The sequence below is a fragment of the Petaurus breviceps genome, unplaced genomic scaffold, assembly GCF_028583685.1.
Source record: "Petaurus breviceps papuanus isolate PSGF00001 unplaced genomic scaffold, PetGlider_PUasm1.0 90740, whole genome shotgun sequence".
Lineage (NCBI taxonomy): Eukaryota > Metazoa > Chordata > Mammalia > Diprotodontia > Petauridae > Petaurus > Petaurus breviceps.
In genome coordinates, this window is record NW_027187330.1 from 1711107 (window position 1) to 1736868 (window position 25762).

The 25762-nt window shown below is 36.8% G+C and overlaps 1 protein-coding gene across 13 annotated transcripts in view; it reads left to right on the forward strand.

Moving 5' to 3' along the window:
• LCOR (ligand dependent nuclear receptor corepressor) overlaps positions 1 to 25762 on the forward strand; it is a 143898-nt gene that overhangs the window by 99688 nt on the left and 18448 nt on the right. Inside the window, exon 8 of one of the 13 annotated variants that reach the window (XM_069067121.1) lies at positions 577 to 10332. The exons of the other annotated variants lie outside the window; for them this stretch is intronic. Within the exon in view, the coding sequence (XP_068923222.1) occupies positions 577 to 1546 (970 nt within the window). The 3' untranslated portion in view covers positions 1547 to 10332. Of the gene's footprint in view, positions 1 to 576; positions 10333 to 25762 lie in introns of those variants that run through there. 13 annotated transcript variants of the gene reach the window in all.

Sequence of the window (25762 nt, forward strand, 5' to 3'; positions counted from 1 at the left end):
GTTTATTTTTTGATGATGAGCAGCAGCTTTCTGTGTGGATTAAATGAGCACCCATACATGGCCTCCACCATTGTGAACAGCAGTTCAGATTTTGTAGCAGGTTGTCCAATGTATGTTGAATGTGTTGCATTTTAAAATCATTGGCTTACTCTTTTATTACTGTACTTGTTTAGTGGTAACGTCACGTTAATAACACAGCTGTGTATAGAGCCATGGAGACTGACGCTTACTTTGTAATTTATACTTAAGGTGCTATTTTCAGACAGTTGCGCGAAGCCTTTCACCTCCGAAAATTTGTGAACCCGACCAGCTGACAGGTTTCATTTTTCTTTGCCCAAAAAGCTCCTGGTTTTTGTTTTTTGTTTTTTTGTTTTTGTTTTGGTTTTGTTTTTGTTTTTTGGTGGACAAGTTTTAAAATGACTGCTGAGACCTTTTTTAAATTTTAGAGAGAGAGAAAATAAATAACACAAAGTGATGTTACCCAAGCAAGGCCTTCTAATAAAGGAGTGGTCCCCTCACCCATCCCTCCCTACCTGTGCAAGTCCTGCTCACATCAGTTTCCTTCCATCCAATTAGGCGACCTGGGAGACCCAGCCAGCACCGTCCGGACGGACTTCGGAGTGGTGATGGGGTACCTCCAAGAAGCCTACAGGATGGAACCAGGGAAGGTTTTGGCCACTCCACATCTCTCAAAGTTCCACTGGCGCGATCACTGCAGATTAGTGAAGAGCTACTGAGCAGAAACCAGTTCTCCTCAGCTGCCAGCCTTGGGTCATCTGGATTACAGAATCATGGGCAACATTTAATCTTATCCAGGGAGGCCTCTTGGGCAAAACCACATTATGAATTCAACTTCAGCCGCATGAAATTCAGGGGAAATGGTGCACTCAGCAACATCAGTGACCTTCCTTTTATTACAGAAAATTCTGCCTTTCAAAAAATGGCACTTCAAACTAAACAAGATGGAAAAAAGGACGTGAGCCATTCATCTCCAGTCGATTTAAAGATACCACAAGTTCGAGGCATGGACCTTTCATGGGAGTCCCGCACTGGTGACCAGTATAGCTATAGTTCTTTGGTCATGGGTTCACAAACGGAGAGCGCGCTTAGTAAAAAGTTAAGGGCTATTCTTCCAAAACAAAATAGAAGAAGTATGCTAGATGCTGGACCGGATTCTTGGGGCTCAGATGCTGAGCAGTCTACCTCTGGACAGCCATATCCCACGTCGGATCAAGAAGGAGACCCAGGCTCCAAGCAGCCTCGGAAGAAAAGAGGGAGATATAGACAGTACAACAGTGAAATACTGGAGGAAGCAATCTCGGTGGTTATGAGTGGAAAAATGAGTGTTTCCAAAGCTCAGAGTATTTATGGAATTCCCCACAGTACACTGGAGTACAAAGTAAAGGAGAGGCTGGGCACTTTGAAAAACCCTCCAAAGAAAAAGATGAAATTAATGAGGTCGGAGGGTACAGATGTTTCAGTAAAGATTGAGCTAGATCCCCAGGGAGAGGCAGCACAAAGTGCAAATGAGTCAAAAGATGAGTAGGGATACTGTAGCGTGCCAATTACTTTACAAGCTGGGTGAGCACCACTGCATTGTTCAGCTATCACTGAGCGCACCTGACCCCATTTACTGTGACACGTGTTCGAACACCCAGGTGGCAGGTGCATTGTGAATGTTGCATTTTTGACATTTTCCATGGGCAGTGTGGCTCAGAATACTTTTTAGATTTTTTTCCCTTTGGCCTTTTGCATGTTTCTCTACAATTTAGAGAATTGAGTTACCTCATAGAGAATGCATATATGTGGAAGTGGACTCCTTGCCTGTAGAGCCAGTGTGCTTTTTTTTTTTTTTTTTGGGAGGGAAGGGGAGTTACTGTCATATTTACCTTTTTTTTTTTAAGGCCACTTTTAAAGCCCAGCTCTCTTCTACTTGGAGCTTTATTGTCCATAATTAGAAAGCCATCTTAAACTAGAAAATTATTCAGAATTTTCTTTCTCCTTGGATCCAGCTAATTAAAGTATTACAATAAAGTACTTGCTCTTTACATAGGGTAAATCTCTTGAGCTCGTGGAGAATGATTATCTCCTTAATAATTATAAGTAATCAATTGGGTCTAATTACATTTTATTATTTTCTTGCAAAAATTAATTTAACATTAATAATATGTTTAGTGCTCACCCAGTGGGGGGGAGGGGAAGGTACATACACTACCTTCAGAAATGTTTCAGTTAATTACTTCGTAAACACTACCTTCACTGTAATTTTGTTTGGGTTTTCTAAGGGTAGGATTTGATCTCACCAGTTTGTGAGGATGTAGCCTTATCTCATGGAGGACAAGCTCCGTTTTTACTCAGGAGCAGTCAGGGTACATTTAATGATACAATAGAGTATGCCTCATTTTTAGTAAAACTAGGTTTCTTTGTAACCTTAAACCCTTTTTACAGATTTGATTATGCGTTTACTAACTACTATATGTAGTTCCAGCAACTGGTTTAAATTATTTCAGATCTGTATATTAGGGTTGGAAAATAGGGAAGGGGAAATGTGTATAACTGTGATCTTTTTAAAATGATCTCTCGACATTACAACCTCAGTAATCTGCCCAATTGGCCACATTGATGAAGGATCCATTTTTTGTGTAGAGGGGAAAAACAAAAAAACCCAAAGGTAGTCTAATCTGATTTAGGCTACACATCAAATTTAACTATAATTCATTCATGACTAAAGATCCTTAGGGTGTTTCCTTTTTAAATAACCCATTTGCTAGTAGCAGGTTGTTTTTTTAATCTAGCATCAATTCCCCCTACTCCCTTCTCCTTTTCTAGTTTTTAACAGTAATAGGTTTCAGTAATAGATTTTTAATGGTTGCTTAGCACACAGTACTTTAGGCAGTTTCAGATCATGTTGATATAAGCACTCCTTAAAGGTTTTTTTTGTTTTTTGTTGTTGTTTTTGAGGTGGGTTTTTAAAACTCCAGTAGACCGAGAACTAAGTTTAGCCAGTACATTCTTCTAGTATTTCTGCAACAACCATCCAGAACTGGGTGAAGCCCACAGGTTTTAATGCTATATATAAATCAGAATTATCAGTTGTGCAAAACAAAATAAAAACACTACATACATCCTATCAATTAAAAATCAATTTTAGGCCCTCTCAGTTTTATAATTGCTCAACCAAAAGAATCATTGGCTTTTATGTATAAAATAAAAATGATAAGCATTGTACTTGGGCATTGATTAAATTGAAGTTGGTGATTGCAAATAGATGCCAATATTTTATAGCAAAAGAGGACTAGGTAGGCCCAAGACTGCATGATTTTGTTTATATGAAAAATATGGAGCAGTTAATTAAATTAGCCTTTTTAGGCATATATATATATGCCTAAATAAAAATGTGTTTTTTCCCCTGCATCTTAACAGTTCAAAGGTTAGGCACACCATTGCTGTCAATTAAAAATATGCACTGCTCATTTTTAACATAGACTGGGCTTGGTCCCTTGTTTGCTTCAGTTACTTTGTGTGATGATTTAAATACTGAATGAGCCTGCTTCCTCTTAGGTTTCCAGTTATCATCTCAATACAATAAGCAGTTTGAGTTCAGTACCAGTATGTAAACTCTGCAGTATTTTCTAGCATAGCTGGAAATTGCAATAAAAATGCATTGTTAAATGTGTGGCTTCATCTGCTGTTGAAGGAAGTTGTAGAAAGTTTGCTGGGAGCAAAGGGCTAAATTTTTAAAGGAAGTCTCCTGTTTTCCACCCTTATTGTTTTTGTCAGCACATAATTAATTGTGGCTACTAGTGCCTTCTTGTACTTTACTTGGATTATTCAGTAGCTAAAGATTGTTGCAAAAAGGCCCTTGTGAATGCAGTTAATTTGTGCCTGTGCTGTTTTTTCGTTTGCAGACAAATATCATTAAAGGCCCATTTAAAAATTTGGCCCTAAAAGTTCAACTTTTGTAGAGTTTTCCTGTTCAGAGAGGTTTAACCCTATATGGTAGTCTATTTAAGTGATGTATGAGTTGAGTTTTGTAAAACTTTGTCATTGTAGTGTACATGGAGTGATCATTTTACTAACATAAATATTTTCTATGTGTGTTTCAGTGGATGACAATCGAGCAGCAGAAGAATGGTGTGCCTACCCTTTAATGCTGCAGTTTATAAAGAGAACTTGTATTGTGTCATTTCAGATTGTAGGCTAAGAATTGTAAATAGTGAAAATTTGAGTACTTCTATTATTTGCTTTGGTTTAGAAAGTGAATTTAAAAACAAACCAAACTCTAAATGTTCTCAGATTAAATGTCCTGAGACCTGAAGATTGTAATATTCATGTCTGTGAAGCTTTTTAACATTACACTTGAGATCAGTGACGACTTAATATTCAGGTAAACTTTCTTTTCAGAGAAGCTTTTGAACAAGCGTATTTCCTCCAAAGGTCTCTTGTGTTGGCTTTTTTTTTCCAGTAGATTTTTTTAAGCACTAATTGCATTACACTGGTAACTGCAATATAAAATAGCCATTATTGTTTTGTGAAGCATGGTTGGAATTAGTTAGTGGTCCCTTTTAAATTTCATGAGCCTCTCAAAAAAAGACAAAACAAAAAAAAACAAAAACAAAAAAAAGCTGCTGAATATTTCAAAAGATATATATTTTACCTTATTGTAGGTTTTGTAAAGTTAGTTTGTAATATTCAGGTGCACTTTTAATGTTAAATTTTGTTCTCAAAGTTCCATTATACCATGTATTTCTTGAAGTGGTTCATCACATGGCTGGCTATCAATCTAGGTGCTGCAGTGATCCCTTTATGTTTGTTTGACTTCTCTCTTGATTTGTCGCTATGCTGTATTGGCACTTTCAGTGTAGATCTACTAGTTGTGTTTGGGATCATCTTAAATATGGAATGGGGGATTGTCTTATTAGCATGCTTAATTTCTGCTGACTCAGAGGTTTTGCAGGGCCCAGACCCCAGTTGACCAGTTGCTTTTTTGGAGTGGGAAGATGTAGTTTATTTGTCACAAAAGCCTTCTTTCTCACATCTTTTCTGATAAGTGGATGATAATGTTTCTAGGTCAGGGATATATATTTAGAACCTGTTATTCCTACCTTTTTGTGAGAGAACACTGATGACAATACGCAAGCTCATAACCCCGTTGTAGTGAAAACACTAAGTAATTCTGTGGAAGGATTTCTTTCTGGTATTTTTATCACTAGTCTTTTGATTCCCAAGGCAGTGTACTTCATGTGCCGTCATCAGAGTTTGGCAGTAATAGAGTTTTCTGTCATGATAGTGTGTTAAGTAGGCTGACAGGAAGTTAAGTGGTTATGAACAATTAGTAATCAGCTGTGAAATTTTTCCCTCTTCCAAATACCATGAAAGATAAGGTTGTTTCCTTTCACAAAACAAGCATTTTATATTTATGTGTACGATACTTTAAAGTATTCAGTTTGCTGTTATACTGAAATAGATGTTGCTTAGTAAGCCTTTGCTGCAACAGATCATGAATATAAGTAAGGCTTTATGTGATGGGGGTCCTTATGTGGAGTTAACTCTATGGTTCTAGTGAGCAAGCTCAACAAGTGTGAAGTGTATTAGCTTTATTTGAACCACATTTCCTTTCGAATGTTGAAGTGCTTTTAAAATCTCTGGTTATCTAGTACCAATCATTACCTCAACCAATTGGCATTTTCATTCTCTAACATTTTACCCTAGCTATAACATGAGCCTATAAGAGATCAGATATTCTAATACATTGGCACCATAGGAAGTTTAATAATTATACAACTTTTTTTTTCTTTGAGGGAACTCCATACTGTATTGCAAAACTTACTGCTTGTAAAGGCTGTGTCATAGCCATTTTCTGTCATTGAGACATAGTTAACAGTATGGTATGTCCATTCCTTTTACTGATACAGAGTGGGGGCTGTTCCGGAATAGTAGACTCCTTACCCCTCTCACATGCCTCTCTTGGAATTTACCTTTCAGTTACGGGGCTCCATCTCAGTTTTTGTGATCCTTCCTAGAACTTGAAACTTACACTACATTTGTAAGTTTTGGGAGAGATAAATTGAATTTCTGCTTAAATTTTAAATTTTGAGTAGCTGTCAGCTACATATTAGATTGTTAGGTGCCACTTTATAGCTGTTTCCACTTTAGCTTTGAGCCATTCGCTTTTGCTTTTTGATTTCTTTTGCCTGTCTGAATGCCAGAGGACATTTTTCACATGAGCCATCCTTTCCTCTATATTCAAGTTATTGTCTTTGGTGATAGAACATTGACAGTGGACTGAAAAGCTCCGAAACAAAACATATAGTGTTTCATGGGAAACATTAAAATTTGATAAGCCAAGTCAAGATTCTTGACTTTGATGAAGTAATAGACCATTTTCCTTGTTACTTGTTACTTTCCTTTATAATTATGGCTTCATGTTGATACCTATGGCCAGAGCAGTGCTATTGAAAGCTTAATGGTCTTAACTAAACAGCTCACTAGTTAATGGGTTACTACATTGTATGGGCCAGAGAAATATTCTATTCATATAAAAATGCTCTTTAAACTTCACTAAAAAGAAAAAGATAACTTTGTGGTGCATAGAATACAAATCCCCAGATCTTTGTTTGGTTTTCTTAGGATTAAGTCCAGTTACAACTGAGCAGGTTATGTGAATATGGCATTTGAAGGGAAACTGGAGAGAGATTCTGTGCAATTAACCCCTTTTTCTCCAAAATGACCTTGCTTTTTTAGCCTTTTAAAAAAAGTTATAAATTAACCCTGTAGCATAACATTATAGCTGTGAGCCCTAACTCTTATGAAGGAGATGGAAACGGGGAGGGTTGGGGGGGGATCGGGACAGACGGGAAAGGGATAAGGATATGTAGGCTTTTGTGAGAAATTAGGTTGGGATAAAGATGGAAGAGCTTAAACATTCTGTCCTAAACTCTGAAAACTAGTAAGAGGACATACTGTGATAAGGTTGAGCCATCTACATTTCTTGAGTCAAGAATCTTCTAGATCCTTTTTATAGCCATTTGTGAGAAGCATCTAGATTATTATATGTTAAATTGGCAGATATCAAAATGTATGAGTTATGTACAAATTACTATAACATGTTGGAGGGTACTTTTAAGTTTTCTGGCTGATTTTGTAGCTATGGGTTGAAATAGCTAAAAGATTCTGCAGAAGCCTAAAAGTAAGCACTTTTAGTTACAGATTAATTGGATGGAGCAAGTATTGTAGTCATATTTAATCTATATTATTTGTATGTAAAAATTGAGCTGTTTATCTTGTTTTAGACTGTTATTGAACGGTCTTAAGGTAATTATTTTTAGACACTGGAAATGTCCCTATACACACATACCAAAAAAAAAAAAACCAGTTACACATATTCAACAATCCATACCTCTTAGACTTGTAGGTTTGTCTTGGGCAAAGAATTTGTGAAACTATTACCAGTATTAGTGCAGTCTTGGGTTCCTTGTTCTGCATAATTGTTCCCTTTCTCAGGTGTTAATCCTGAAAACACTAATTTAAAAATAATCTCTTTAGAGATTAATTTCTCAGTGGATAGTGTGGAAGGGGCTGGACATAGGACACTGATACAGGAGAACAGACTACAGCAGTTACTAGCCAAATGAAATTGAGATCTAAACTATTTTCTGCCCCCATCAGAATAATGGGGACACCTACCAATTGAGTTTAATAAGTACTTGGTGCTGCACTTCTCAAAAGGATTTTCTTTTTCAAAGGTGATTTTTTTTTAATTGTTGGAAGCAGTACATTTTGCTGTCACTATTAAAGCACTTGTCTGACATTTTAAAAATATTGGAAAAGGGATAATTCAGCACTTTTTCTGTTACAACACTAAAGTCTTAATTTATCTTGTCTTCAGAGTCTTAGGTACTGTAAGTTTTAGAATGATTTGAAAAACAAAAAGAAAACAAACCATCTCCTAATCTGGGGTCAGATCACATTTATATAAATAAATCTTTGTCTTAAGGAAGAAAAAATAACATTATACCTTCCAGGCAACTCTAGTGTTTGCTTGATCTTTCTCTCATTTCATTAAGCTATTTTAGGGCTTAGGAATTTGGATTTCAGAGGAAGTTAGGAAAATTCCTCCAAATGAAAAATCGTGTCAGATCATTATTGTCACTAGGAAAATGGGTAGGGATTTTCTCTCCCTTTTATGTCTTCAGGGAATGAGCAGTATTTAGAATCTTTGGCTGAAATTCAAGCCTTTTTACCATGTAAATTTTTAATATTTGCTCACTGACATGCTTTTTACATCAGAGGACTGAAAAAAATGAATCTTAATGTTTTTAAGTTGTGGAATGGTATATTTCTAAAATGAAGGGGGGTGGGGAAATAATTACATAGGTTAGAATACCAGCATTAGTCAGTTTAAGGAATTTTAGTATGTAATAGCAAAGTGTTTGATTAAAAACCTAATCCTGAATTGCTAGTCTGTAATTAGGTGCTTTCTGATTTAGGAGATAAATAGTCTTTGGTTATTGATATGATCGGTTGTATGCCGTGTTGTCGGAAAAACCAGACTTTTAAAGATAGAAACTTTTATCAGACTCCCACTTGTTGCTTGTACTAATGGGATGTATACTTTACAGCAGCTTATTGCTGCTTTGAAAAGAAATGTATACAATATACTTTTGGAGTGTTTTCTCATAATTCTTTATAACCTCCCCTTGTTAAATTGTCAGACATGGGTATTTTATCAGTCCAATATGTAAAGTAAGACTAATGTGCTTAGGAAGCCGACTTGTTCACACTGTTTAAGAACCCTCAGGGACAGTTGACACACTCTTCGAACTCAATTCAGGTACTTCTACGCTATTCCTAAACCTAGCAGTGACTTGTATTTTTTTTGTTTTGCTTTTCTTTTGAAGTGCTGGTAGCACATCCTTGATGAATGTCAACTTAAAACTCAGTTCAGGTATCCAGGTATAACTCAGCCAAACGGATTTAAAAGCTGCATATAACTCTCCAGCACACAGTGCCTCAGACACTTATAGTGGCATTCTGTATATTCAGTTATTACTACTGAACAGATAACATGGGGGTTCCTGTTAACAATGTATTGTAAGAGATGTATGTGTGTGTGTATACACTCACACACACAGTTAAACTATATACTTAAAAATGCCACTAATAGCCAGCACAACTAAAGTAAATGACATTCCCAACTGTTTCTATAACTTATATAGAGGCAGTTCCTTAATGTGGCTCTTGCTTCTTCACCATGACTACTACTAAATTCAAGCACTGGTCCTTGGGTGTCTGACCTCTACATTCTAGTTATGCAATGTCTTTAGAGAATTCTGTGCACTGGCCACTGTGATGGAACCAATGGGCCAGGAGTGCTTTGAGTTTATTAGTAGTGATTCTGCCAAAGTCGGTGTTGCATTATTTAATATGTAAAAATGTCAAAGAATCAGCAGAGATAGGGGTAGGGGGGTGGGGATGGGGGTGTTTCCTGCACAGAGGCAGGCATTTACATCTAATTGGCCGTCTTTAATCTCTTGATGACAGATTTCTTCTGATGTGAAGTTCTAATTAGTCCTTTGCATCTTTAAAGAAGAGATCAGACTACAAGAGAGTAAGATAATCTTTAAACGTATCTTTTAGTTACTGCAGGTTATCTGTGGTTAACAAAACTGGTTTATTCCTCTGCTTTAGTATTTGATATTTTACATATGAAAAGAATTCTCTTTCCATTTGTATAACCCATAGTCTTTGAAGATATGAAAAATGGCATTTATCAGATTTCTAGAAGCTCAAGTGTCATGAAAAAATATAACAGGAACCCCTTTTACTCTTATGGACCTCATTTCAATACTGTTTACAGTTTGACGGAATTGTATAATTTAATATTTCTCTTGTACTGTAGTTTATATTTATTTACAGATTTTTTTGTACTGTGTGATTTGAACTTTTTGTTTCTTGCTATGATCAATGTTTTATGTAGTAGAGCACTTATGATCACAAATTAAGGTTTTTGGTTTGATTGCACTACATTAATTTTTTTTAATGCAGTTCTGATTTTTGACTGGACTAAATAAGCTGTGTCTTAATGTATGTGATAAGTACTTAAATTTTAATCCATGTGGTCCCCCCCCTTTTTTTTTTTGCTTTATATGTCAAAAGCGCTAGTTCTTTCGTGCATGTGTAAGATTTAATGGCTCCATTGTATTATTTGACCATGACATTTTGGAAGAACATTCCCAACTGTAATGTTGTGTATGGTAGTTCTCACTGGATGCTAGACTTTTCAAAACCACTATTCTTCTAATAAATTTTGTTGTGAAAAACTTTTAAAAAGTTTTATTCTTTTACTTTGTGTTTAAATGTTTTCAATGGCATGAAATGATAAAACAATGAGTGGTAGAAGTTCCAAATACACCATAAACAAATGTGAAAAAATGTTTAATACATTTTTACCATAGATAAAAGCCAGATGAAAGCCGTTCAGAAGCTGTCAAATTATAGTGTTCAGATTTAACACCCATGACCATTACTATACTAGTACTATTTAGCTCTTTCTCAGATAACTTTTTTTAAAAAGCTATTTAGTGAAAATGAGAACACCATTTTTAGCAAAGCTAAACAAACTGAAAATAAGCTAACTTTTTCTTTAGAGACTGGATTCATTTTTTTTTCTGACCATAAAACTATGAATTATTTTTAAATGAGGAAAATAATGACTTGCTTGGTAGTGTTTGCTCTTTGGAATGTTGTACTCTGCATATAAGGCACAGACATAAGAAAAATGTTAACAGATTAAGGTTCTACCACCCCTCCCCCCTCCCAATATACACAATTTCATTGGAAAGTAGGTATTTCCTTATATCTAGACCAGTAAGAAGAGTATTATATCATAAAATGAAGATAAATAAAATAAAACATCTTGGTCAGTAGGTATATGCAGTTTATATAGATTTTGTGTACAAAGGGGATCATGATTTTAAAGATAGCAATAGAAATGCCAAATTTTTTTTTTAGAGGAAAATGTTTTTAGAAAGTAGATTTCCCAGTCTTAGGCTCTTTCTTGGGCTTAGACTGGTTGAAATAATTTTCTAGCTATTTCAGTTTCATTGTTATTGTCCTTGGTTTTAAATGTACTATTTATTATATATGGATATATCTGCAAAGATCAATTTAAGGCCAACATTCCTTGGAATACTGAACCCATATAAAATATATGCATTGCTTTGTGCTCACATTTTTCGAAAAGGCTTTTATTGGCTGGCCTTAGGACTTAACTACCTAACCATAAGTAGTTTCTATGAAAAACTCTTAAAAGTTCCAAATAACCAACTTTAAAAGAGTTTTTAGAATATAACCCAGGTTCAAAAATAAGGGACTGCCTTATGTATTTAAATAGATGTGGTATATTAGCTCAGTTTTAGGCATTAAGTTTAATTTTTTGTCTGCCCATATAACTATATACTTGCTCTGCATTAGACATTTCTTCTGGCTATTTTTTTCAGTCATCTCAGTAAAGTCTATGACCTCTGTAATATAGATCTGACTTTCACACAGTAGCTAGACATGTTTTGTTAAATATTTGTTGATCAAACTAGATCTCAAATATACTACCAAAAATAAATCTTTAAGAAACGTTGTGGGGGTGGCTAGGTGGTGCAGTGAATAGAGCACTGGCCCTGGAGTCAGGAGGACCTGACTTCAAATCTGGCCTCAGATACTTAACAAAAAACTAGCCATGTGACCTTGGGCAAGTCACTTAACCCCAATTGCCCTCCAAAAATAAAAAAAAAAAAAACCAAAACTTGTGGTGATTTGTTTTGTAATGTAACTCATGCCCATATTTACCAGTTCTCTAAATTTGGATTTTCATTTTGTAGTTTTCTTAAAATGGGCATTCCTGTTATCATTGTCATATTACTATAAAGTTTTTGTCATAGCAGTTTACTTCTGAGGAGTTTTGTCTTTTTTTGTGAGAATTCGCTTATCTCCTGTTCATTCACCACAAGAAGTAAGCTATCATCTGGCCATGGCCAAACTGACTATCTTGTTTCCTTAGAAGTCTTAAGTCTTTGTTCAGTTTAGTTCAACACATATGAATTTTGAATACTAGCTTATATGAAAAATGTACTGTGCTAGTTGCTGTGTTTCTGATACATACTCCTTTCTGTCCCACATGCACCATTGTCCTCCCCAAGTGTAACAGTGGCTAGGGTCCTGAACCTGGAGGCAGGAAGACATAAGTTTACTTACAGCCTTCACACTTGTTAGCTGTGTGACCCTGGGCAAGTCATATAACTTCTCTTTTGGCTTCAGTTTCCTGATCTATAAAATGGGAATAATAAGGGCACTTACTTTTTTGAGGATAAAATGAGGTCATATTTACAAAGCCCTTTGCTAACCTTAAAGCACTATATAAATGCTAGCTATCATTATTCAGTCTAAATTTGTCCCAGCACTTAACATATTCCCTTCTCTGTACTCTTGTGGCATTTGTTCTCTGTAGTATGCATTTGCCACTCAGCATAATCCTATTTATCTTTTATTTAGGTGACTTCACTCCAAAGCTGAATTGTAAGCACTTTGAGGGCAACAACCATATCATTTACCTCTTTGTATCTGCATTGCCTAGTATAGTGTTCTTTTGGGGCTCAGTAAATGTAGAATAATTTTTAAAACACTGGAGTTAGGTGAAACTAGGAGGCAATCCATTTACTACTATTAAATCTAGGCAGTTGTAATTTAGACTTACTTTAAATGGTAAATTAACAATATTTTCCTTAGCTTCCAATTTAATTAAGTGTTAAGTGTAGAGTGAAGGAAGATTATAATATGAATGAAATCAATGTTGTTCCTTATGAAAAGTACTAGAATGCCTCTTATGAGTTAACAAGAATTTAGTGAGACCTTATAGTATACCTAGCATTGTACTGCACTAGGTGGTAGAAAAAGCAAATTCAGCTCTGGTAAGACCTCCACTAAGATGGGAAGTCTTTAAGAATGGGTCTAGGGGCGGCAAGGTGGTGCAGTGAATAGGGCATCAACCCTGGAATCAGGAGGACATGAGTTCAAATCTAGGCCTCAGACACTTAACACTTACTAGCTGTGTGATCTTGGGCAAGTCACTTAACCCCAATTGCCCTGCCTTTCTCCCAAAAGGGGGGGGGGGTGTCTAGCAGAGGACCATTTGTTGCCTGAAGACCTTCCTAGTCTGGTTCATCACCGGGTTGGCTCAGAGAGTGATGATTTCTTAAATTTCTCATAAAGGCAACTTTGAGACCATTTGTTAAATGATAGAGGACTTGCAATTTGCCTATTTGGCATGCTAATGAAATCATAAATCCTAGCAGTATTAAAGTGATTACACAAACAACGTCTACTTATTTATTAATCTTTGACCACAAGGAATTTACAATCCAGTTGTGTAGACAACAGAGCCTTTTCCACCTCCAGCCTCACTTAACAGAGTGATTACAATACCACTCTACCTTATATACTCAGTGTACTAGCCAAATTGACCTTCTTGGTAGTCCATCTCCTATCTCCATAGCTTTATACAAACTGCTTCTTATGTATGGATTCTCTTCATTTCTCCCTCTTAGAACCCCTAGGTACCTTCAGCTGTAAGTACATCTCCTTTAAGAAGTCTCTTCTGTTGCACAGTGCTTCCTCCAGAAAATGACTTCAGTATTTTCTTTTGTGTATATTTTACATTTCTTGGTGTTTGAACATGTTGCTCTTCCCATCCCCACAGAATATTAGCTTCTTTAGGGCCAAGACTGCTTTGTTTTTGTGTTGTATCCCCAGTGTCTGTCATGTAGTAGACACAACAAATGTGTATTGTCAGATACATGAAAACAGGAAACTGAAGGGTGTACCATTACACTAAGCCAGAATTTCCTAGGTCTGCCACCAACTAGATGAGTGATAATAGGCAAGTAATTTAGTTTCCTTGGTCCTCAGTTTCCTCGTTTGTAAAATGAAATTAAGGTTAGAGAGGTCATCTCCAAAGTAGGGGTTATCTAATGACCTCAAGAGTTATGTGATCAGCAATCAGAGTGGGCAGATGGATTGTATTTTCCCTTCACCTCTACTAGGCAGTCATGAGCTTGTCTCCAAGGTAGGTACCCCACTCTGCCTCCTTCAACTTATTTTGACTGCCTCAGCCTGGTACCTGTATTGGCTGAGCTGGCAAAATTCTTTCCTGCCTTTTTTGCCTTAGTCCTTATACTCTTATCTGCCAGTCACCTTCCCTGGGTACTGGCCATTAGGAAGGACCCCCACATACACACTCTCTCAACACAGACCTTTTTTTTGGTGGCTATGAAAGAGAAAAAGAATGAATCATTATGAATGGAATGAAGTTCTGTTACCATTTCCTCAATCTCATACCTCCTCTGCGCTTCCTTGTTCCTGTGGGTCAGTCACCCAGGTTTCCACCTTAGTGTTATCCTTGACTCTTCACTTTCCTTTACCCCACATATTCAATCAGTTGCCATATCTTGTAATTTCAATCTTCACAACATCTTTCATGGGTTTTTCTTTCGTTTCTTCTTTTTCTACTCACATTCCCTTTCTCCCCTTTCAAATCAGGCCTTCATCATGTCTTTTTTTTAAATAGTATTTTATTTTTTTGCCAGTTATATGTAAAGACAAATTTTAACATTCATTTAAAATTTTTTTTTGTCCCAAATTTTCTCCCTCACCTTCTCCCACTCTCCAAGAGGGTAAGCAATTTCATATAGGTTATATATGTGCAATCATGTAAAACATTTCCATATTAGTAATGTTGTGAAAGAAGAAATAGACCAAAAGGGGGGGTAAAACACAAAAAAAATAGTATGTTTCAATCTGCTTTCAGGCTTTATCAGTTCATTCTCTGGATGTGAATAGCATTTTTCATCCTGAGTCTTTTGGAATTGTCTTAGATCATTGTATTGCTGAGAATAGCTAAATCATTCATAGCTGATCATCATACAGCTATTGCTGTGTACAATGTTCTAGTTCTGCTCACTTTATATCAGTTCATGTAAGTCTTTCTGGGTTTTTCTGAAGTATGCCTGTTGTCATTTCTTATAGCACAATAGTATTCTATTGCATTAATATACCACAACTTGTTCAGCCATACCCCAATTGTTGGGCATCCCCTCAATTTCCAATATTTTTGCCACCACAAAAAGAATTTCTCTAAATATTTTTATATAAATAAGTCCTTTACCCCTACCCCCTTTTTTATTCTTTTTGGAATACAGACTTAGTAGTTGTATTGCTGGATCAAAGGGTATGCACATTTTTATAGCACTTTGGGCATAGTTACAAATTGCTCTCCTGAACAGTTGGAGCAGTTCACAATTCCACCAATAGTGCATTAGTGTCCCAGTTTTCCCACATCCCCATCTCTTATTATGTCTTGACTGGATTATTGCAATAGCCTTTTAAATGTGTCTCTTTATTAAGTCATTCTCCTCTCCAGTTCATTTTCCACACAGTTCCTAAAGTGCTTTGCCTAAGTCACGAATCTGACCCTTACTCAGTAAATTCTATTGGCTTCCTGTGGACTATCTTATCCTTTTACAATTTTATTTTGTTGTATGGTTCATAAGTACAGCTATATGTGTACACAATTTATAAACATACATGTATGCCTATTAGGAATGGATGCTTCCAAATTTTTAATTTTAAGGCTGCAGAATTAACAAAGTTTGGTATCCACCAGACTACAGAATCTTTTGTTTTCCTTTTATCCTTGACATTCTGTGTGTCTAATTGGGTAAAACAACATTATTTATTCTAATAAGATTAATTGCACAATAAAGAGAATAGGAAGATATATAAATACAGATTGGTTTGAGAGCAGAAAGTACAAAAGAAGTAGTGAAAGGATGCCTTAGAGATCGATCAAGTCAGAGCAGTGAGCATTAAGTGTCCGCTATGTGCCAGAGACACAAAGAAAGGCAAAAACCTGCTCCGCGGCCTCGTGAAGTTCGCATATCAATGGGGGAGACAGCATACAGATAACTGTCGAACCCCGTCCAAAGCTTCTGTGGAAGGGTCACTTGTCTCTGTAAATATTGGGATTTCAGCAGGGTAATCCAGCCTCAGATCTAGAACATTAGTTGTGTGACCTTGGGCAAGTCACTTAACCCTCTTTGACCTCAGTTTCCTCATCTGTAAAATGAGCTGGAGAAGGAAATGGCAAACCACTTCAGTATCTTTGCCAAGAAACCCCCAAATTGGACATGACTGAAGTGACTGAACAACAACAGGCCTCTAGTCACCATGACAGTGGATAGAGAACGCAACATAATTGTGTTAAATTCATTTGCAGGTATGAATTTGTGTTGTCTTCGTTGCATAATTTTAAATGTTAGGGATATTCTCCAACCAAAAACATTTAGTCCTGTGTAATAAAAACAAGCAAAATCTTTGTCGGGGTCCAGGGGATTGTATTGGTTCTATTGTTCTTTCCTCTAAGATTCTTGTTCCTCTCTCTCATTGGGTTTTTTTTTTTGGAGGACAATTGGGTTAAGTGACTTACCCAAGGTCACACAGCTAGTTTGTGTGTGTGTGTGTGTGTGTGTGTGTGTGTGTGTGTGTGTGTGTGTTAAGTGTCTGAGGCCGTATTTGAATTCAGGTCCTTCTGACTCCAGGGCTGGTGCTAGCCGCCCCTCCCTCATTCATTTTGAAAGCATTTGTTGGTCCCACTCTAAAGAGTGAGGATTAGAGAAAAATAATACAAGGATATAATCATATGCCAAAATGTGTTATATGGTTAATGTGTACTTCTATGAGGTTAGGAATCAGAGGAGATGTGATCCAGAGTAGTTACAGAGGAGGTACAGCTTGAGTTGGAAGGCTAAATAGAGTTGTATGAACAGGGATGAGAGGATATAGGGGTAAGCACCACAGCCCAAAGTGGAAATAAACACCATCTGTCCATAGGATCATCAACACAAGTTCTTAATTCAAGCAGAGGGCATTTTTGTTGGGAATTTGTGAATCATTGTACTCCCTGTTGCCTAACACATTACCTTGCACATATAAATCAGCAGTTAATCAACAAGCATTCACAGTGCTTACATACACTGTGCTAAGCTCCCAAAGGAGCTCACATTCTAATGGTGGAATTAGGCAGTGTTTGTTGAGTTGAATTTTTGTTGTTGCTTTTGTTATTATCTAGGAGCTAGAGAAAGCCATAAAGGTCATAAGATGGATATGGTTCATTGATAAATGAATGGGAATAGTTTGTTTTTTTTTCTGGAAAACTTCCTTAAGACTGAAGTACTAGTTGACAGGGATCCTCTTTAAACATTGATACCATGGCGTTATACCTCTTTGTAGAAATTTATTCTCTTCTAAAATGATTATTATTACTCTTTTGTGGGTGGAAAATTATGCCAGTTATTGTGATTTAAACGTTAAGACCAGTAATTATTCTTTAATTAATTCTGTCTCCTGGGAATGCAGCTTTGAGAAATGGCCCAGCCCTCGCCTTTGAGGATATGGTGATATCTGGTGGCATAGCACATGGACAGAAAAGGTTGTTTTTGGAATGCAGTTGCCCTCGGGAAAACCATTCCTATCTAGAGTCACACTGACTAGAGCACCTGGAAGAGAAGACGCCTGAGCTGGATCTTGAAGGAAGAAAGCATCTATTTCAGCTATCACTGATAGAAGCATGTTCCGTATGCTTTCTTTCCCCTCAAATCCTCCAAACCACTTAGCTTTGTCATTTCTCTTGAAGAAGCCATCATTATTTCAGTCCTCAGTTTAAAACTTCAGAGAGATCTCTTTAGCCCTCATGCCACATAGCTATTCAGTTGGAATCCCAAAATAAGAATGTTTCCATACACACAGCAAAACACAAAACAAGGATTTCATATGTAACTATGAATCTTCCTTTCTTACTTGATTTTTTTTTAAGTATATAAAATTACAGACATTACTTTCAGAACTTTCCTGCTGGTCTCTGCTTCTTACAACTCCCTTTTGGTCTCTTCTATGAATTTTTAAAGATGTTACAATGGCCTTTCCATTCCACAATTTGATATCTAGAGGACCCCCCCCCAAAAAAAAAAAAAACCAAGTCTTGAAAAAATAAGCCATATTCAAGCAAAATGAATCCACACAATGGCCATGTTGAGAAATGTATGTCAGAACCTTATATGCATCACCTTTCTGCTGGGGCCGGCACTCTTACTCACTGCGCTACCTGGCTGCCCCAAAGCATTCCCTTTTTTTTTTTTTTTTTTGGAGGGTAATTGGGGTTAAGTGACTTGCCCAAAGTCACATGGCTAGTAAGTATGGCAAGTGTCTGAGGCTGGATTTGAACTCAGGTCCTCCTGACTCCAGGGCCAGTGCTCTATTCACTGTGCCACCTAGCCACCCCTTAAAGAGACTTTTAAAAAGACTAAAATAGATTACAGTTGAGTTTTGCTCACTTGGGGCGGGGAGGGCTTCTCAATCATCTGAAGTATTTATGTCTTTCAACAACCCAACAAAGGCTATTTTGCTAACATGGCCTGATAATGTTTAGCTTGTATTTTTGTGGAGAACAGCTGCAGTTGACTGGAGTCTGTATCAGGGAACTCATGGACACGTTCTTGTATCTCTGACTAGAAAGGAAATATACATTATGGAGAATAGGGGAAATACCAGGGAATATAGGGGGAAAACAAGGGTTCCTTAGTGCAGTTGATTCAGCTGTGTCTAGGAGGACAAAGGAATAAATGGACCACCACCATCAAGGTTAATCCAGTCCCTTTTCCCCCCATTTTACAGATGAGGAAACTGAGCCTCATATTAGTGAAGTGATTTAGCAAGGGTGCCATGGGTAGTAAGTGGCAAACAAAGCTAAGATGGTACTCAAGTTTTCTGGCTCCAAGTCTTTCTGCCACACTTAACTGCCTGCCATACAACCTCCCATTGATTCCTGCCCTTGAGGTGTACCACGGATGGCCATGTTAAATGTCTCAGTTAAAATGTCAAAATTTGATAGTGGTGATCAAGATGCTCTTGCTCCATTATCCTTTCTTGTCTCCCTGCCTGCCTGGCAGACACTCCCATAGGGAAACATTTGTTTTTCATTTCTTCTTACCTGAAAATTTCTCCTTTGAATGTATGATTCATAATCTACCCCAACTGAAAATTCTTTCCCCACCTTGTTTATATTTCATAATTTTCCCATTGTCTACAAGTTCCCCAAATACCTTAGGAAAGAGTCTTTTAGACTATAGGATAATTTACTAGTTTACATTTTCTGAGATCATATTGTAAACTCTTTGGGTTTGAAAAAAAACAATGAATGCATGTGTAAAAGTTAGAAGGTAGATTTCTTTTCAATAAAGTACAGGACCATTTTTTGGCCTTATATGCATTCTTCCTAAGTAGGGTAAAAAAAAAAGGCTATCTCCATGATCCTTCCCAAAGTCATTGCTCTGAAGGATTATGGTTGTTCCAGAGTTATTCAAATACACTTTTAATATGTTTATATGATATTCTTATTTGTGTGTGTGATTTAAGCAAATTGATTAAGTATAATTTTGAAGATATTACTAATAACTTTTCCCCGCAGTTGTAATAACTTTATCACTGATTAACCAGAGGATCGGATGTGGGGCAACAGAAATATATGTGCGTCCAGAGAAAAATCATTGAAATATTTGTTGAAATTTTATTAGTTCTTCAAAATTTATCTCTATTCCCCTTATTTCTCTGTTTTTACTACAAATTTTATTTGCTGTGCTAAATGGAAGGAAACTAAATTACTACAGAAATCAAAATGCCGGTCTAATGTTGAAGGTTCAGTGAAGAGATGGACAGAGTCTGTGATTGTCATGATAACTCAAGTAACCCTTCAGCATTTTCTTTTGAAATTGAAGCTGTTAAAATTATATATTTAATATGAATACATAGGGCAGTAGAAGACTTATGGTTACTACAAAACTGATAGGCTACAGAAAGAGAGTTCTTGTTTTCCACTATGGACAGCTCTAGTGAAGAGCAAAATTTTGGAATAAGTTTTTCCTCTCCTAACTCTGAAAGTCTTAGATTCACGAATGATGGCTAATGCCATGGAAATAAACAAGTAAAGGTATTTCTTTTCTTTCACAAGTATGGCCACAAAAAACTTAGGAGAAGGGGACAGAAACACGTTGGTTCTGATAGTCCAAGTTTCAAATGATTATCGATCTCACCTGCTTTATGGGATATGGAATAGCTTCTAAAAATGCAAGTCATAAGATTGAACAAGGGACATCATTTTGTTGTTTATTATAAAATAATCTGATGTATCAAGAAAAAAAAATCCAAAGATGTCTATTCAAGTAAAGTATCCTGTTAGATTTTGTAAACTTTTAGCTTTTATTTTATTTACAGAATTTTAATCTTCATTATATTTGTTCTTCTCAGAACACGAAACTTTTGCTTTGAATTTTGTTCTGGTATAAATAATATCTCACTAAGATTTAGAAAAACTAATATTTTAGAGAACAACCTGATAGGTTAGTTTGAAAGTACCCATTTGAGATGTTTCTATAAAAGAAATAAAATTATCCTTAGTTTTCTTAATGACTTTACAGTATACAAGGATTCTATCGAGTTCAGCAAACATATATTAATGCTCCTACATTGTGCTAGTTACTGGAAATACAAAAATGAACCAAGATAGCTCTACCCCTTTCCTCACCTCCTTTCAGTGTAGCCACTGGAACACTCTTTGAGATGGGAGTAACTTTGCTGATAGAGTAGGAGAGAGATCATTGACTGTGCTTTCCAAAATCAAAAATTGGGGCAAGTAATCTTAAAAGGTATTCTTTTTAAAAATATATATATTTTTTACTTATTCCATTAACTATTTCCCAGTTATAAGTAAACAAAAAAGCTTTTTAACATTCTTTTTTTTAAATTTGAGTTCATATTCTCTCCTTCCTTCCCCACCCATTGAGAAGACCAGCAATTTAACATCAATTATACATTATAAAATCATGCTCATATTTCCATATTAGCCATGTTAGAAAAGAAAACAGACCCCAAAACCCAAGAAAAATAAAAATTTTTTAAAAGTATGCTTCAGTTTGCATTCAGAATTCATCAGTTCTCTCTCTGGAGGTACACATAGGTCACAAAGGGTATTCTTTTTGCAGAGTTTCATCCAAAGTAAACTTCTTTTAGAGAGGGGCTGTCTAAGAAAATCAGGAATATATAGTTGCCATAGTAGGGCAAATGGAAAACTGGCAAGTACATATCCCTAGAGTGTTCAAGAATGTGCTTGTCTATAGGTCTACCAAGGTGCTATGGTACAATTATGTATTTTCTGCATAGAGGGTTAGTAGAAGCTACCACAACAGAGAAAAGTGCACTTTGCTGTTCCTTTCAGTGCCTAAAGGGAGGAAACCAGCTAAATTCTGTTTTAACTACAGCCTGTTTCTTATCTCCCTGGTGGTAATTGTCTTCTGCTTAGCTGACTGCTTCCTCCTTCTACCATGCTCCCCTGGCATACTTTTTGGACGATTTCCCCATAGTTTCTTTTCTTTTAGCTGCTGAGATGTAACTTAATTCCACAATTGATTTACTACCTCTAATTTTGTGTTCCTGTCAAAATTGCTGTTGTTTTCTGATCTCCATCTTTGTCACAACATGAGCAGGATAAACCTGTCTACATTATTAGTCAGTTCTTGATCTATCCCCAGGCCTTGCACACTCTCTAGGTGATGAGAACAGGGACCATCACCATCAAGGCACAGGTGACTTCTCTAGAGGCCACTGCTCCTGAGGACTAGGTCCTATTTTGGTGTGCCTCCTTACCCACCAGGAATGAAACCATCTTTTGGGGCGGTGGGAGATAGAGCCCCTATCTGCTCTGGAAGTGGGATGGCTATATATTAAGAGCTGGAGACATGAGGAGTCATATTCCCAAGGTGGCCAGACAAGAGAAGATGAGAGAAGACTTGGCATGCTAAGAGGCAGATGCAGTATAGCTGATGTAATTTATAAAGAATTCCACCATAAACAATAAGGGATGTATTTACCTTTCAGTGAGATTGTTTGCTTACCCAGAAATCTTATTGTTGCTGAGGGAAAGAAAACGAGGGACTTGAATTTCTCACTTCCTAATTTCCAGGCTCTTCTTAGAGACTTATCTTTTCAGCTCTTTCTCTTTCTTGCTATTTTCATCTATCTCTAGTACAAAAGTACTTGAAGCCCTGTAGTTTAATGGTAAGAGGAAAGCATTTACTATGTGCCAAACATTTTCCTAAGAGCTTGAGATAACAAATTGTATCAGCAATGCCATATTCACAATGCCTATGGAGATTACAGATATGCTGATATAATTATCCATCACAAAATACATCATGATTGTCATACAAGGGAATAAGCTGGAAAATTTATTAAGATACCAAAAGACTGAGTCCCAAAACCAGAAAGTGAAAGCCATCAGAGTAGTTATGACATTGGCACAGGTAGATAAAGTAGAAAGCACCCACATTTTCAAGCCTTTAAAACAGAACAGGTTACCTCAGGCAAAGGTCCTCCTCTCCTCACGCACAGCAACCACCCAGCGTCCTGGAAGCGCGCTCCCAGCAGCTCCGGCCCCTGGCAGTCCTCAGCAGGAGTCCTTAGCAGTCCTAACTCAAAAAGGGCTTCACGCTGCCGCTGCCTCTGCTGCTGCCGCGGCCTCCGCCAGCCACCGCAGGAACGCTAGCTTGGCTTTTGCTTTCTCTGGCTTTCGCTTTCTCTTGCTCCACCCCTTCCTGCTACGTTGGCACTTCCAATGGGGCATGGAAGATCTTTTAAATCCCATAACCCTTACACAAATACAGAAACAAAGACAGTTCCTGCCATCAAAGAGTTTACATTCTAATAGGAGAAACTATATACCCGGGGAAGTGGCCACCAGGAAGAGGATTTGGTAAAGAAACCTGGAGGATTGGTGAGTGAGATCAGAGTTTGGAGTGGTGGAGACCTGTATTCACATCCCACTACTTATCTATGTAACTTTGGGCAAGATATTTCACCTCCCCAAGGCAATCTCAGGTACGGTTTCTTCATCTGTAAAAAGCAGAAGTTGTAGTACATGATCTCCAAGGTCCAAATCCCAAGATAATGAGGGGAAAATTGTGGCTAGATTATTTCTGCCTTTATATTTACTTGTTGAAATAGTCAATAGTTACTGTAGGTGATTTTAGCTGTTACCTACTATCTGTATTGGAAAAGAAATCATATGATGAATCATTAAAGATGAGGCTATGAAATAGTGCCTCCTTTTAAAATAGCACCTTTCCAAGGAATTTATCAGTATTATTTTTTTCCCCCATATCACACGCTTCAAAATTAGATAGTCTTAAAGAAACTAAGGGATAGAAAGTTAGTTGATCATGGATCTACCAGCCAATTCTGCATTCAGGGTTATACCAGTTAGTTGTAAAATTCAGTTCAGTAGATATTTGTTCAGGATCTACTATGTGTAAAGACTTCCCTTTTTCCTTTCAGAACCTTCCTTTCCCCTTCTACTAGTCCTTCTTGTTTTCTTAGTTTCATGTGTTTTCAAATAGTTTTTTAAAATGCTGATTAGTTGGTACATGGTTCATTCTGATACAGACAACCTTCTTGGACTTTAAAAATATTGGAATGGAACAAACAGTGTCAAATCTAGGTTCATTAAGTGAATTATTGGTCTTGCATAGGGTAGTAAGTCACTGAATCCACTGAATACGACAAGTATTGTAAACACTGGACCAAAACAGTTTTTTTTTTCTCAAGCTGAAAATTGTTTTCCATTAGGATCATTTGCTTCTCTCTTATTTCTTTTTAATTATTTTGTAATATGTTGTGTTGAATTTAAACTTTATAACGACTTTTCATAAAGATCAAGGGCTCCTTAGAAAAATTGACTAAATAGGGTCAAAGTGAAGTCTTGTCAGAGTTTAAAACAAAAGATAAGGCTGTAAATGACTAATTCTCACACTTTGGGAAGTGGTTAATAAAAGAGTAAAAGTACTCTAGGAGTTTGTGGAATTACAAGAGAAGCCAAGGAGCAAGATCATAAAAAGGACCAGAATTGTAGTTATTATGATTTATTGAGGCTTTAAGGTTGGGGGGGGAGGGGAAAGGGGGTGATTGTACAGGGAACAAAACAAACTAGAAAAATGAAAGTCAAAAATAATATTATCATAGTTTAAAGATTATATGTAGTAGTAGATGGAGACATTTTATTAGACCTGATCAAAGGTCAGTACTATAGAGAGTCTCCATCCCAGGTGAATTTTCATTTTTCATAAAAATTATAATGTATATCTAATTGCATATACTCATTACCATGACTGAATAGGGAATGCTCCAATAGTTCCTGTAATATGAAATTAATATTTTTGTAGAGATTTCTGAAATAGGAAGATTTACCTGAATTCACTATTTGAAATTTTGTCAGACACCAGGTCTAAGTTCCATTTAGATGAAGAGGCTTTTAATTCTTTAATAGGCAGGACTCAAGGTTTGCTTTTTATGTTCTATAATGAGTTTCTTCATTATTCACTGACATCATAAAATGTCAGAGATGGAAGAGAACTTGAAGACCTACCCCAGTCCTCTCACTTTGCAGCTAAAATAACCAACTTGCTTCCCTACCCAGAGCCTGAGAAAGAGAAATGACAACCTTTAATTCCTTTTTTTTTGGGGGGGGGGCGGGGAGCACAAAGTACACAGACTATATTGCTAAGTACATTGTTAATGTGTGCTGTTACCTAACTTCTAAGTGGCTAGGCTAGTTATTTTGATAGAGGATAAGGGCAAGAACAAATACCTTTATTCAGAGTTCCTCATATACAGGTTTAAGGAAATAATGAACTCTCTTTATTGAACATGAGCATTTTGGATGGTTCAGATGTCCCTTCTGTATGCTCCTATCAGGGAATCAGCCAGTTAAGTATCTTTTTAACTTGGGAAAATTCAAACACAGGAATCATCTGTTAATTTGCCTATTTCCAGTTTAAATGTTAATATTTTGGAGTGCTGTTATTAATATGACCATTTTGCTTTTCCTTGAAACATGATTAAATATCCTCAAGAATGATTTTGTTACATCTCAGGGTCAGAATAGATGATATCCCTGATTATATAATGGAAGGCAAAGGGAAAACCTGATTCACTGAACACAGCTTTATTTGCCCCCAACATATCTGTTAACTGAAAGACATTTGTATTGCATTCAGAGCCTGCAGGCATAATACCTGAAATTTGCCATTGATTTTGAGAGTTTTGTTTTTTTTAAGCAATTGGGGTTAAGTAACTTGCCCAAGGTTACACGGCCAGTTATTTTGTGTGGGTGTTAAGTATCTGAGGCCGGAACCGATCCTGGGTCTCCTGACTCCGGGGCCAGCGCTCTTACTCATTGTACCACCTGGCCGCCCCAATTTTGAGAGTTTTTTAATCTCTATCTGCTCATTCCACAGATTTTGATTGAGCCCCTCCTGCTCTGTGTTTTGCCTTGTGAAAGAGGCAGAATGAGGTGTTAGATTGTATATGACTTTGAGCTCTGTCTTCTAGCAGCACTTTTCTTTGTGAGACACTGGTCAGTGTTTGCAGTGTATTACTTGATTTACTGTTAGTGCAGCAACATTGATTTCACAGATTCAGAGTTCACTTCTCTGAGGATCTCAGTATTTGGTTAAATCGGCTAAAATTCAAGAAGTAAGCTAAAAAGGACCAAAGTAACACCCACAAAGTTTATGCACCGTATGTAGAGAAGTTTCTCAGGTCTTCCCTGAGA